The following is a 15,571-nucleotide window of genomic DNA, read 5'->3' as shown; positions in this document are numbered from 1 at the left end:
AGCCTGGCTCCGCCCGCCTACGTACTTCCGCTCAATTTTAATTTCCCTTCAGTACTACGTCTGGGTTTGCGGTATATTCGCAGGTTTTCTCCGGACAAATTTTGCCGGCCCAATCAGCCGGCAAACAAAGGGAGTGGTTGGGGCAAGAGCCAGTGCTTTAAGCTCCTCATGGAAGCTGAAAAGAGTTTGTTGCAGAATGACTGTCTGCTGCAATGGACGTAGGACGTATGGACTGTGGTGGAATTTCTGGACCATGCAAAATGTCTGTGTAAACTGAGTAGGAATAAAGAGTCATCCGAACTTATAACAATTAGGCTAATTTTTAATGATTAATAAAACTACAATAACATACACCAAACCATAAACATATAATAAACATTAGAATCTGAGGCCTAACATACAATCATCCGAGGCCTCATATGGGAGATCGCCCAGCGGCTCTCCAAGACTTCTTATACAGTGTTGTCAGGATGCTGAGAACAGCTCTGCCCTAATATAAAACCATATTATTGGTTAACCTGATGATAAACCTCCTCAGGATGTCATAAAGGGGGGACGTAACCGGTCTAGTCAGTTACGTCCGGGGACGTAACCGTTCAGTTGGATCTGGCTTCTAGACCTTCCCAAGGGTGTCAGGAAAAACAGGCACATACCAATAAATGACTGCTAGAGAAATAGAATGTGAACATAGAATTTTCCCATCACAGAACATGAAGACATATTAAATAAAATAAAATGTACGAATCATTCAGGAATGTGAATAGACTTATTACGGAACGTTTGCAAAAATACACGGTAAAACATTATGATGATAACACTTGAATATCTGGTGTTTATTTATTGGCTGAGACACGCTAGTCTTTGCAGATATGGAAATATAAATATTGGCCAAAGCTTCAGAATGTATTCACCATTCTGACACACACACACACAGACAGCAATGTTTCATTTGTTCTTCTTGTTTCCTGATATGTTTTTGCTCTTTGAGTGTGCAGCAGCAGCAGCAGACGCTTCCTTCTTTCTGAGTGAAGAGCCCCGTTTGTCTCGTTCCTTGCTGGGGTTTGACATTCTGTTCAGGATATCTGGAACAAGTTAGACAGATATCAGGCTGTGTTTACATGTAGTCCCATACTAGTGCAGAAAAAGCGACGATTACCTGCTAACTCTGGATGGCTCTTGCTCAGGTTGTTTAGAAGAGACTCATATTTCTGACCCTGACTTTCCTCACACCCTAGAAGGGCGGAATACATTTGTAGAAGGAGAGTTAAACCCAAGAGGAATCTTAAATAATTGGATTCCTGGATGAGATTAGAAAGAGTTTCTTGTATATTCAACAATGGGTTTAAACGTAAACATTTTACTTTTGACTAGCCTACACCATTTATTGTAAACATAGCATAGGCTACAAGGACACATACATGCTAACCCTAAAAAGATCAGTGCTTGGCAGCAAATGTGGTCAACTGTAGTGAAAATGCTCCAATGAACATAATTCAAACATCTATATAAGTAGGCCATATAATGCCATTTTGATGGAGGACTCACGGCACACTCTCAAGAGGACGTAGGAGTGCCTCTCTGTCAGCAGACTGGCAGCGCGGGCTGCACTCTGCTCCTTCTCCGACAGGCTGGTCACCTGACCGCACCTGTCCATCAGGTCTACACAGTCTGAAAGGCACAGGTCAATGGTTCACATCCACAGCTGTCCATCAGGTCTACACAGTCTGAAAGGCACAGGTCAAGGGTCACATCCAGAGCTGTCCATCAGGTGTACAGTCTGAAAGGCACAGATCAAGCGTCAAATCCACAGCTGTCCTTCAGGTATACAGTCTGGAAGGCACAGGTCAAAACACATGGCACTCATCACTTGTTTTTGTACTTGACTTTAATTGGTACCGATTGACTCTTGTCTTGTTGTAAGCATGTCACTGCACAGACAACACAGCATGTAGGAAAAGAAATACCCTGACCTGACTCCCCTTATGAAATCTGTTCAATCCATGAAGATAACTTTGGGTGTCATAGCGTGATGTTGTGCTATCTGTACAGTAGTGGATGTATAGATAAGTGAAGATGTACAGACCTGATTGATGGCTTACCTTTCCTGTCAAGGCCACACCGTTCCTTTAAGTCATAGATAAAGTTTAGCAGCTTGCAGTTGAGATTGAACAGTTCCTGCCTGCTGTCTGCCAAGTGCAACAAGGAATTGAAATGTAAAGCCACAATTTGTCACACTTGCATGATGTTACCTAAAAATATAAGTCGTACGCTTGACTTTCCCAGTAAAGAGTGACATTCCTAAGATTTACATTTCAAAATAGCATATATAATGTCACCATTGCGTTACTAACCTCCAAAAAGCACTGTGACAAACATCTTCCAGAAGAAAGGTCCTTGTGTAATTCTACCTTCTTCTGCCACTGTGGCTACAAGGAGTCCTTAAGCAGCGCTATTCCAGAAGCTCTAACAGACAGGACTCGAACAACAAAGGAGGGGGTGTTAAATCTTTGTTGACAGCTCCACTCTGTACTTGGAGACAGAAAACATAAACTCTGAGGAGAATGGGCCTTTCCTTGCAGGCAGACGGTTGCTGTGCTGGGGTTGTTCAGGAAGCCAAGACACAATAGAAGCGTCTACTTTATATGTGCAGACATTACAAGCCGTGCACAGAGGGCTTCTCATACATCTGCCGGTCTGACGTCATCTCTGGCCTGCTGCTCTTCTCCTTGTATCCCGATTCAATGTGAGGGGACGGTGCGGTCCATGTGGGTTTCCATGGAGTCCACACACACACACACACACACACACACACACACACACACACACACACACACACACACACACACACACACACACACACACACACACACACACACACACACACACACACACACACACATTGCGGACTGAGACCATATTTTTTTTAAGACTGTTTCAGCTACTGGATAAGTGCGAGATGGGTTATTGTATGTTCAAGCTTAGAGAATATTGAATTTCAAGTTTTGAATTTCCTCTGTGAGGGATATGCAGCAATTGAAAGAATTCCTACAAAATAGGTCCCTACAGGGTTGGTGTTCAAAGAGGACTAATAAAGGGACTAATAAGGCCATAGTAGACGAGGCTGGTGCAGCTGGTCCAGCTGGTCCTCTGCTGCTCTGGGAGGCCCTCGGAGAGGCCATCCAGCACACACTGAGCCCTTGGCCCTGTAACCTGGACTCAGGGGGATTCTGATATAAAGCTGGGAAAATAAAGAGCTCCAGAAATGGTCTGAATCCGTCTAAGTGGAGCCCCTCCTCCAGGGGGGGGGGGCACCTACACCGTGGGTCCCCCCAACTCGTGGATGCTCCCCATGGTGGGGGCCGGGCCCATTCTGAAGTGGTAGACGAGCGCTAATGAAGTATTTACTGTAATTCATAATGAGGACCAAATCCAGAAATATGCAGTACTAAAAAAGGATTTTATTTGTAGACATTGGATTGGGGCCCGTTCTACAACAAAAATAATTAAAGAACCAGATGCTGTTTCAGATGTAGTAGTTTGAACACTACGAGATATACAACAAATGACAATGCCAAATGTGTTTTGGGTTGAGAGTGCCACATATCCACAAACACACCGTAGCGTAATGCTATTGGTGTCCGTGAAGCCTGACTATCTCTCACAAGTGATCATCGAACTCAACGGCCTTCCACAACAAGCTCCACGCACCACCGCCTCCGTCGCCATCGCCGCCATCACCCCGTCTTCCTAACCTCGACGTCATCATACTCTCAGGCACCTCGGCGTCACGAAGGGACCGGTGCCATCGTTGATTCTGAGTAGAACCTTAACGTTGTATTTGGCAAAAGCATGTGACACCCGTTTCCCATGTTCTTGTTCTTAATTTAGTAACAGTGGAAAAAATGGCATAGATAATGTTCAAGATCACATAACAAATATAACCACGCTTAAGGTAAAAAATAAATAAAAAGGTTTTAGCTTCACTGGCTCTTTAAATAGCTGCATTAGGTCTGAAAAAGTTGTGCATTCTCACTTTGTGGAATAACAAGATAGTTGACAATTTAATGCATTTTAGCTGTGTTGCTAAAATATGAAAATGTCCTATTAATAAGAAAAGATTTAAATCACATAAACACAGAGCAAAAATAAAACACACTTTTTGCAGCTAACTTTGGAACATTTCACACCTTGTTTAAGCTTTGTACAAAGCTAATGTCAGTCATTATTCTTAATGTACCACATTTTAAAATGCAACATATTTGTATACCAGGACTTTGATTCATAAATAAGGGTTTGGGCTCCAACTGCGGGGCTGAATGTCACCTTTAAAGACTCTTGAGTCTCTTGGTAAAATGGAATCAACATGATACACAAACGACAATGAAGTCCTTGGAAAGACCCATCCACACTCCTGGCATAATTAAAACGCTGCTACACAGACCACGAGTGCGGTGATCTGCCTGATCCCCCTAGATCAGGAGGCTTTAGCTCTTTCCTCAAAGCAGATGGACCTCCGCGGCCTCTCCAACAGCGATGCCTCCTTTACAGGGTAGCCGTTCTGCGTGTCTTTCGCCTCCTCAGCCTCCCTGCGGTGGAGATCCAGGCATTGCAGCTGAATGTCTCTGGGGAGGTGTTGGTTCCTCACAGACCTCGCCGGGCTCCCCTGCAGTGGGCACGACCCCGCCGGGCCCCCCTGCAGAGGGTGGGGCCCCGCCGAAGGGCCGTGGAGGGGGACGGTGGCCAGTGGGCCGTGAGACCTGGCCGGCGTCCCTGTGCCCATCGCGGTGATGGGGCCCAGGCAGGGGTAGCCGCTCTCACAGCTACTGCTGCTGCTCCGTTCCCCCGGGCTGTCGGCCTGCAGCCGGACGGAGTTACGCACGCCGGTGTGGAGGGAGCCGGCCAGGCTGCTGCGGGCGGAGGTGCGCATGCTGCTGCAGGCCTCCAGCCGCTCCCCGCGGCTCAGGATGTAGCGGCGGATGATTCTGCGGAAGGTCTGGCGGAACTCACGGATGCGGTAGGCGTAAATGAAGGGGTTGACCACGGAGTTGCCGTGAGACAGGAGGATGGCCACGTACATGATCCAGGCCGGCGGCCTCGCGCAGTCCGGGCAGAACAGCGTGAAGCAGTTGATGATGTGTAAGGGCAGCCAGCAGACGGCAAACAGCCCCACGATGATAGCCAGCGACTTAGCGGCCTGCACCTCCTTCTGAAGCGTGGAGCCCGTCTTCTCGCCACACGCGGCCTTCAGCTCCATCAGCTTCAGCTGGTGGCGGGCTGCCATGAAGATGCACAGGTAGATAGCCAGCATCAGCAGAAGAGGGATCAGCACGCAGGCCAGGAAGTTGAAGTACACCATGTACTCCATCACCACCACATCCTCAAACATGCAGCGCATCCTGCCCGGCGGGCAGTGCGAGTCGGTATGGTTGGTGTGGTTTTGGTTTGCTTCGTAGTCATTGAGTCTGTGCCAGCCCAGCATGGGTGTGAGGCCGATGATGATGGACAGCAGCCAGCAGATGGCGATGATGCCCCGGGCACGCTGGCCCGTCACCAAGCCGTTGTATCTGCAGTATGATTAGAAAACACGAAACAAAGACGTACAATAAGAAAACTGCGTAGGGAAGGGTCAAAGTGCAAAGATACAGCCATTACTAAGCAGACCATTACATTACCATTACCAGACATTTAAATACATTGAAAATACATTGAAGGACACTTGTGGCATGTTAATGCAATAATTTGGGTGGAATTCAGTTGAGCTAAGTAATTTAATTTGACATAATGTAAGATACCCAACTCGTGTAGGATGCCCTCTTGTCTACTTTCAAGACTCCAGAAAGTAAGAGTTTGGATGGATGGTCCCAGTGTAGTTTGAAAAATGCACCCCCTGCCGGCGACTTTCATTGGTTAATGCTGCAATTTTGTCCCGCCCACGGACGATCTGCTTCATACGAGTACGAATCCCTTTTGCTCCACTTGTATGGCGACACATTAGTGCCATAATTCACTAATGTGAAAAAAGATGCATTCGGGCGTATTATATTATTCCCCACGCGTATATATTAACTGCGAGCGCGCAAATGATGTCTGCGCGCGCGCAAATTACCTCTGCGTGCGCAAAACAGCCTCTCGCGCGCGCAAATTACCTCAGCGCGCGCAAAACAGCCTCTCGCGCGTAACAGCCTCTCGCGAAAGATGTTTTTACGCTCGCTCGAATTTAATTTTGGCACTATGGGGGAGGGAACCAAGGCAGGGCGGGCTTTCCTATGATTGGCCGTTTCTGAAGCGCGATATTTGATTGACAGCCCTCCTCAGCCCTCCTCTCATTCAATTCTGAATTGTACAGTAAATGGCTGAAACGATAGTTACGTATTGTAACTCCAGATTCTATGAGTATAGGCGCAGCCTATTTTCTGTGACAAAAACGGCGTTTTCGTGTAAATGAGAGGCCAAACCGTGTGAAAATATCTGCGTTTTCCCTTCGTGTAAACGGGGCCTGAGACTCGTATCAGCAGATTCGAGCAGTTGGAGCAAGGTACGTTTTATTACTCTGTTTTCTGGGAATAATTGACGCAAGCAGAAACCAGAAAACCAGCCGTTTTTTCGTTTTTTCGTTTTGACAAGAAAACGAAAATCTAAATTTCAGTTCGTTTATTCGTTTTTTGGTTCTTACTGAGCGAAACGAATTTACCACTCAATATCTGGTTTCCGCCGGTGGGCGGGTCCTCTTATTGGCTAGCGTGCTTCATTGCCCTGTGCTCTTCATAATAAAAGTTCTTCCGTTTGATAATGTCGACAAACATATTACTGTATTATAGACACTAGCAGACACAGAGGACCACACCACCAACAGTCAAGACTGACACGGCTTCAAATAACAATAATAGTATTCATAATCATTTGCAAATGAGAACTTATGAAGTTATGATGACTTCAGTGCAGTTGATGTTTAGCCACAGTTAATACATGCAGAGTAGACCTGAGGGCTTTACTACGACATCATTGTCCGGCTGTGAACTATGCGCTCTGTGCGCGTTCACATCAAAGGAGCTGCGATCGCGGGCTGCTGATTTCCTCACAGCCTGAGTGCTATGAGGAATACAAGTGATCACAACACATTTCTGACAGCTGAACATTGCACATCTGTTGACCTTTATCCATTTACAGTAAACTAATTATTTTTTTCTTGTTGAAAGATATTTTATATTGTTTTCATATTATTATTTACTGATGGTGTTACTGTTTACAGAATGCGAGGGCGTGTTATATTGGAAGCGAGGCTGGGTGTGCCTATGAATATAGGCTACAGTGAGTTTTTTAAGGTGCTGTACAAGCAAATCATATCGTCTACTCTGTACAGTGACAAAGAGCCTACAGTAACCTACTTCATTCAATATACTTCATTCAATATCGAATAGGCTACTGTAGCCTACACTATGTAGGCTACAAATGGTTTTGCTCTTTGCTCATGGTAGTTGTGACAGTCATTTTAACATGTCAGCAGGCAAGCTTCACTCATTCCAGGATGCATTATGCGTTGTCCTATAGCCTACTTGGAACATGTTTTGAAATGGATTTATAGTAGCCAATAGAAATTTGCTCATAACAGGCCAGCTGGATTGCAAAGCAAACTCTTTGTATTCCAGCTGTTTTTTTTGTGATGTTTTATGATGTTTCAAATGTTGCGTTGGTAATGTGATAGACAGCTTCAGATGTTCTTAGATGTTTTGTTAACCTGATTCCTATCCCACTCTGTTTAAGTAAAAGTGTGCTACATGCTGCAAAATCTCTTTGCTTTAGTTTTTTACTTTTCTTTAATGTGTGTGGAAATGACTTTAAATGATTTTAACTAGATCTCATGAATGGCCTAAACACATCAAATTTGTATATACCCTATACCGTTTGACTATAAGACCTCTATAAGAATCTCCTCTGTGCAACTATTCATGTAGTCAGTCAATGATCAAACTAGTAGTATGAATCTGAATTACAGTCCAAGTGGGTTAGGCAAGGCAAGGCAATTTTATTTTTATAGTCCGTTTTTACAAACAGTTTGTCTCAAAGGGCTTTAGCATGAGCATCATAACAACATCCTCTTCCCTTAAACCCTCACATCCACTGAGTAAAAACTCCCGGGAAAACCCTTTTAACAGGGGAAAAATTGCAGTTGGTTCCGAGGGATGGAGCTGTGGAGAATATGTGGAAACACAGAGAGACTGCGAGACGCCATGGCCAAACTACAAGGTGCGAAAGGTGAGGGGGGGGGGGCTGTACTTAAATTTAGTTAGAGTGTCTGCCTCTCTGACCTATGGGGAGCCCAGTAACTGAATGCTCTACTTCCCAGTCTGTTTTTAGAGATACTGGGAGTCACTAACAGACCTGCATTCTGGGAGCCAATACAAATATTTGATAAGTCATAATAATAATAATGACTCATTATTGTGCATTTAAAGATGTATATTATTACATTGCAGCATTATTTGGGGATGACAATACAAGACTTCCATGAATGTACATTTGAAGGAGAGTTTGCTTTGTATTCCAGCTGGCAAATTTCTATAGGCTACTATAGATCCATTTAAAACACGTTCCAAGTAGGCTATAGGACAAAGCATTATACATCCTTGAATGAGTGAAGCTTGCCTGCTGACATGTTAAAATGACTGCCACAACTGCCATGAGCAAAGAGCAAAACCATCTGTACATAGTGTAGGCTACAGTAGCCTATTCAATATTGAATGAAGTAGGTTACTGTACACTCTTTGTCACTGTACAGAGTAGTCAATATGATTTGCTTGTACAGCACCTTAAAAAACTCACTGTAGCCTATATTCATAGGCACACCCAGCCTCGCTTTCAATATAACACACACTCGCATTCTGTAATCACTGTCAGTAAATAATAATATGAAAACAATATAAAATATCTTCCAGCAAGAAAAAAATATCTGTTTACTGTGGATAAAGGTCAACAGATGCGCAATGCAGGGCTCTCCATTTTTGAACTGAGTTCAGAGTGAGATTTTGTCGGGGGGGGGGAGGGGATATATTAATATGTATGCATACAAATTTGTTCAAAGACATGGTGACTAAGGTATGATAGTAGGCATTATTGGCCCTTAACACTAATATTCAGAAACAACACTGCCTCAAAATGATATTGGCCTAAGCAACACCAGTAGAGGCATATACTTTCCCTGAACTTTTAAACGTTGCAAACGTGCAAAACATATTTTATATTTACGCGGCATTCAGTCCAATGCTTAAAAATATATCTGTGGCATTCAGTAGGCCAATGCTGTGGTAAAGTGTGCAAAGTATGAGTATGAATATTTGATGGAGTATGAGTAAGTGTTCCCTTCTGTTACATAGATAGAACTTTATCAATCCCCTGCAGGAGAAATGTGTTAATGTTTGTCCCTATAAAACAATAATGGTAAAAAAATATAATACAAAACATGACAGTAACTCTAAAGTCAAACCGTCCAATCTGAAGGCTTTACTTAACCACTCCCCCTACTCACTTCCACCAATGCAAAGCGAACAGAACTGAGTAGGGGAGGGCGTAGCCCAACTAGTTTGTGACAGACCCAGAGGAACGCAACGCAAATTAAATGTGAACATGTATTGAGGCTTTATTAAAATCCCGGACAATTTTAAAATTACACCCGGACGCATTTGATTCCTACCCTTCCACTGTCAAATAGCGGCGCAAGTTGTGTGGCGTGTGAGCGTGTGCATGGGTTGAATTGCGTGAGTCTCACGGAGAGCCCTGCGCAATGTGCAGCTGTCAGAAATGTGTTGTAATCACTCATTCCTCATAGCTCTCAGGCTGTGAGGAAATCAGCAGCCCGCGATCGCAGCTCCTTTGATGTGAACGCGTACAGAGCGCATAGTTCAGAGCCGGACAATGATGTCGTAGTAAAGCCCTCAGGTCTATTCTGCATGTATTAACTGTGGCTAAACATCAACTGCACTGAAGTCATCATAACTTCATAAATTCTCATTGTCAAATGATTATGAACACTATTATTGTTATTTGAAGCCGTGTCAGTCTTGACTGTGGGTGGTGTGGTCCTCTGTGTCTGCTAGTGTCTATAATACAGTAATATGTTTGTCGACATTATCAAACGGAAGAACTTTTATTATGAAGAGCACAGGGCAATGAAGCACGCTAGCCAATAAGAGGACCCGCCCACCGGCGGAAACCAGATATTGAGTGGTAAATTCGTTTCGCTCAGTAAGAACCAAAAAACGAATAAACGAACTGAAATATAGATTTTCGTTTTTTTGACAAAACGTAGAAACGAATAAACGAACTGAAATCTTGATTTTCGTTTTCTTGTCAAAACGAAAAAACGGCTTTCTGGTTTCTGCTTGCGTCAATTATTCCCAGAAAACAGAGTAATAAAACGTACCTTGCTCCGAGCATCGATGGACTTGTGCTCGCTCATTAAAATGCTCATTGAACATAGCGATCTATTTAATTTCATTTGTGAGGAAATATTTAACAGATGTGCAACTTCTGATGCATTAGTTCACATCTGGTTTTACGAATGCACAAATGTTGTGCATGTTCTCAGATTATGAAACACACGGTGTGTGTGAATGCGTTTTGCACCTACTGCGCTGTAATGGTTGTAGCAAAAGTGTCAAGTGCATGACTCTTTGAAATTGTGATGCACACTATAGGATTTGTGCACCTGTTACACAGACTTGTGAACTCGTAGACCCTATTTAGTGTTTACAATGGTAGAAAAAATAATTACGAAATCAAATGTACTGTTACACATTTGTGACTTTAGAGTAGGCCTACACATGCAAAATAAATATTTAGGACTTCAAATTTACTGTTTCACATTTGTGACTTTAGTGTAGGCTACGCATACAATATCTGCAGTTACAAGTGCTAAAGACTTGTGCTACAATAATACCTTCATATTAAACCACAACCATGTTATTTTGATCTCTAGTCAAGATGGCTGTCACATCCACCCGATCATAATCCAAGACCTATTGGTGAAAGTCTGAATAACCAGTCCAGTTGAGCAGGTATGGCTAAACCCTGACCCCCTAAAAGAAGGATGGACATTTTACTCACAAATCAACAAGACTTGTTTAGACTGAGGCGATATTCATGTTAACTGAAAAATACACAAGCAAACACCGAAAACCAGTTACAACTTATATATCATAAAAATATAACAATGTGACTGACTAGGAATAGGCTGACAACCAAACCATTATATTGTAATCACAGATGAAAGCTGAATGCAGGTCTCAAAATAAGGCTCACATAGCGAGCAGGCTAAACAGAACTGCTAACACATAATCCAACACATACAGCAGCCTCACCAATGGAACAATCATCTCACCCTAGAGCCATCTCAGCACTAGAACATTCATCTCACCAGTAGAAGAGCCATCTCACCAGTAGAAGAGCCATCTCACCAGTAGAGCATTCACCTCACCAATAGAAGAGCCATCTCACCACTAGAACATTCATCTCACCAGTAAAAGAGCTATCTCGCCAGTAGAAGAGCCATTTCACCAGTAGAAGAAACATCTCACCAATAGAGTAGCCATCTCACCAATAGAACAACCATCTCACCAATCTAACATGCATCTCACCAATAGAACAGCCATATCACCAATAGAACAGCCACATCAGCAATAGGACATCCATCTCATCACTAGAACAGCCATGATAATTTACTTTCTTGGCGACAACTTTTATAACATTCTGTTTGGTCAAGATCAAGGGAATGGGGTCAAACTTTGTGTCCTATTTATATGGAGCCCGATATAAGAAAAAGCATATTTGTACTAAATTGTTTCTCTCTTCCAGACAGCCCTATTGTGCTCAGGGGCCCTTAGGCGTGTCCATGATTGCCCGTGGGGTAGAACGGGCTCAGAGAGCACCTTTTCAGGTCATTAGTTGCTGGAAACATACAGTTCATCTTTGTGATTTATTGGACTAACACACCCTATATTGTGGATGTTTCCTCAGAGGAGAGTCTATTTCCAGACGCTCTGTTGTGGAGTGTGGGATTGCAGCTGAGATGTTTGGCATGTCTCCATCACATTCTTCACATGTTAAAGTGCAGAGGTTAGTTGGACGTGGATACGTGAAACAACACATGATTGCATTGAGGGGGCAGCACTTTCACTTTCATGCACGTTGATACCAGGGGTAAACCGCTACGTGGATGAAAGTTGACAAGGTGACAGGTCGTCTTTTCCATGCTGAACATTTTTGAGTGTTTCAACTATTTTGCATTGTTGTTCTAAGTGCAAACCAAAAGGAACAAGTAGAGTGATAAGCAAGCATGTTGATTTGACGGTACGGTTGAGTTCACAATCTGTAGAAGCAATTAAGGACAAGGAGTTTTCCTTCTTTGCCCTTCAGAAACACTGGCTGATGCTGTGTCTGTGCAGTCCAGACTATAAGTATTGTGTTTGTTTAGTATAAGTATGTTTATTACATCATTAATGACGCTTGGGTTATGCTGACAATTAATTGATTGATATTCTTCAATTCTAAATGTTAGATATAGGTATTCATTCATCCAAGTGTTGAAAAAGTCAGCAAGTATCAGCCTTTTGCCAATCTGAAATGTTAATGTAATTTCCTGTTAACTAGAACCCTGTACATAATAACTTCCTCTTAACGTGTAACCAGTATGTGTTTACTTCCTGGCACCTAGACCCCCATACGTATTCCCCTTCCTTGCACTCACCTGAGAGGCATGGTGATGGCAATGTAACGGTCAATGGCGATAGCCAGCAGGCTGAAGATGGAGCTCTGAGTGAGCACCAGCACGAAGCAGGCCATGAACAGACAGCCGTAGAAGTTGGAGCAGAAGCCCAAGCTGATGAAGATGGCAAAGGGGATGGCCAGGACGCCTACAGCGATGTCCGCAACGGCCAGCGACACCACAAAGAAGTTGGTGATGCTCTGGAGGTTGCTGTTGAGGCCCACGGCCCAGCAGACCAGCACATTGCCCAGCACGGAGAAGCCGGCAATCAGCAGCTCCACAACGATGTAGCTGGTCTGGGCGGTATTGTCTTCAGGCATGATGAGGCAGCGGGCGAGGTCGCAGGGAGAGAAAGCCTCTTCTCAACGGTCATAGCTGCGGCCCCTGGCCAGCCCACAAACCTCAGGAGCCAGAGAACCCAGAGACGTCCTACCCTCCTCCGGACGGCAGGTCCCACAGACAGCGGGTGGGTCACTGATCCTCAGAGCTCCTCGCTGTGCTTCTCTAAGATGTGAGTGTGGTGGAGCTGTGCAGGAGGGGCAGAGCAAGCCGTCAGAGCCTTGTGGTAGAGGTCCAGACACAGCACCGGGTGGCCTCCATTCTGAGTCTGTGTGATCATCTGCCGTCTCCGGTCCTCTTGCCCTTCCTCCTCTCTCGACTCTTCCCATGAACTTCTGGTCGGCTGAGAGCGTGCCAGGAACGGGCCTTCGTGTCATGCAGCTTCAGAGAAAGACCAAAAGTGGAGAGAAAAAACAGAGACACAGGAAACGCCTCAGCAAAAGAGGAACTTGAGTTGCGCGTCAATATAGGCAATCTGTAGATAAACCCATACGCTGTAGTGTTGCAAAATGAGGAAACGTCGACGTACTGCCACCTCAAAGCGTCAGTAACAATAACATGAAGGACATGGTAATGGTAGATATGGCACACAAAATAGTCAACATACATTTTTCTAAATTTTAAGTTCAGTTTGATTTAGAACCGAAACATAGTTAGTGGTGCGGGCTGACCGTGACAGACGCTGAAGGGATATTGATAGATATAGATATAGATTAGATATAGATATAGATATAGATTAGATATAGATATAGATATGCCTCAGCGCACAAATGTTTGTGTTTATCATTATTATGACGCAAAGCAGTTCGTTTTACAAAATACATATTCGTACAGATGTGACATTCCGGATATATTGGCCCCTAGACAGAGACCAAAGTCTACATGTTTCGTCTCTGGGGGCCCCCAGCAGGGTTCAGCCACATTCAGCAGCCCTTGACATGAGGTAGCGGGGGGCCAGAGCTACGATCTTCTGGGAGCAACTGGAATTTGATCTGTGCTGCATTAAGTTAATGCAGTAATCATTAACCCCTGGATCGCTTACTGGTCCTGATACACACGCTGGACTGCACCTGTTTACCCCCCATGCACCTTCATTCACCGTGGGATGCAACCCTACCCTGCCATCATCATGTTAAACAGCCGCAGCGTGTAGGTCTACTTTGTAGAGCGCCTTAACCCTAACCCTAAGCCCCGGAGGCATAGGCTTAGCTTCACTAAACAACAGTGAGCTCTAGTGGTGATCATGTATTTGACACCATAATATCGCCAGCTAGAGAGCTCACCACCACATCGCCTCTAAATTCAACATAGAGGGAGCGCCCAGTTGTGTTTATGTGAACTTTAAAGTGTAAGCCCCCCGTTGTTTTTACTGCACACTGCGACCCAGGTGAACGGGTAAAACCGGCTTCACGTCCTTCTACAGCAGATCAGGATACCCGATATATATACTCGGTATATATAAATATATATATATATATATATATATATATATATATATATATATACACACTGTGTATATATATCTTTTAAAGTTTTTCCCATTCAACACAGTGTTCGACACCGGTCGAGAGATGAATGTGTAATGTTATGTTATGAGCAAATAGGTCTTAATATCGAAAACAAATTGTACAGATATCTTTATTCTAAGTTAGTACATCAAATGTAAAAGTTTACTTTACAAATATGGTTTTCATCATTTCTAGTCTATTTACTAAGCCTACCTTTTCTTCACCAGTAGGCTACTTCATCAAAAAGAGACGAGAAAATGTGTAATAAAATCCGCCGCCTCAAATTGTGACCGACTGTCCCAGCAGCCTGGTTCTTAATGAGATGCTGTGACGCTCTGTTCCAATAACCCGCTGCTGCTCACCCTGTTTCTTAATGAGGTACTGTGACTCTCCTCCAATAACCAGCTGCTGCTCAGCCTGTTTCTTAATGAGATGCTATGACTCTGATCTACTAGCCCGCGGCTGCTCAGCCTGTTTCTTAACGAGATGCTGGTGCTCAGCCCGTTTCTTCATGAGAGGCTGGTGCTCTGCCTGTTTCTTAATGAGGTGCTGGTGCTCAGCCTGTTTCTTAATGAGATCCTGTTGCTCAGCCTGTTTCTTAATGAGATACTGTTGCTCAGGCTTGGACTGAGAACGTGACGCTATTATATATCTTGACGGAATCGATATTTTCATCCCGAAATCTATTAAACGTGTGTAGACGTGTTGAGCAGACCGAAGTCTTTTCCACTCATGATTCATCTTTCGATTTCCAAGAGCGACCTCGTCATGCTCATCATGCGTTAGAAAAACCAACATCTTACCTACCGCATATAAGCAGAGGCTTGACGCCACACCCATAAACTCAGTGAAGGTAGTAAAATATACTGAATTTAATAAGGTTGAAAATGTAAAATATGTAAATAAAAAAGTATTGTAGGCATAAACTGATGAAATAAGATTCATTTTTATGTAAAAACAGGCCTGA

The 15,571-nt window shown here is 43.9% G+C and overlaps 2 protein-coding genes across 2 annotated transcripts; both read right to left on the bottom strand.

Moving 5' to 3' along the window:
* Positions 1–152: 152 nt before the first annotated feature.
* LOC132459891 (uncharacterized protein C22orf15) lies at positions 153–2,897 on the bottom strand. The gene is made up of 5 exons (XM_060054745.1): positions 2,352–2,897; positions 2,100–2,186; positions 1,546–1,668; positions 1,157–1,231; positions 153–1,082 (listed from the first exon to the last, which is right to left on the bottom strand). The coding sequence occupies exons 1-5, from the start codon at positions 2,374–2,376 to the stop codon at positions 946–948; spliced, it is 447 nt and encodes a 148-aa protein (XP_059910728.1). The 5' UTR covers positions 2,377–2,897; the 3' UTR covers positions 153–945.
* A 539-nt stretch (positions 2,898–3,436) lies between these two features.
* adora2aa (adenosine A2a receptor a) lies at positions 3,437–15,507 on the bottom strand. Its single transcript, XM_060054744.1, has 3 exons — positions 14,818–15,507; positions 12,740–13,477; positions 3,437–5,564 (listed from the first exon to the last, which is right to left on the bottom strand). Exons 2-3 carry the CDS (start codon positions 13,075–13,077, stop codon positions 4,475–4,477), a joined length of 1,428 nt encoding a protein of 475 aa, XP_059910727.1. The 5' UTR covers positions 13,078–13,477; positions 14,818–15,507; the 3' UTR covers positions 3,437–4,474.
* Positions 15,508–15,571: the final 64 nt, after the last annotated feature.

The sequence above is a fragment of the Gadus macrocephalus genome, chromosome 6 (genome assembly GCF_031168955.1).
Source record: "Gadus macrocephalus chromosome 6, ASM3116895v1".
Classification (NCBI taxonomy): Eukaryota; Metazoa; Chordata; class Actinopteri; order Gadiformes; family Gadidae; genus Gadus; species Gadus macrocephalus.
Note: the sequence above shows the minus strand (reverse complement) of the source record. Positions and strands in the feature narration are given on the sequence as shown.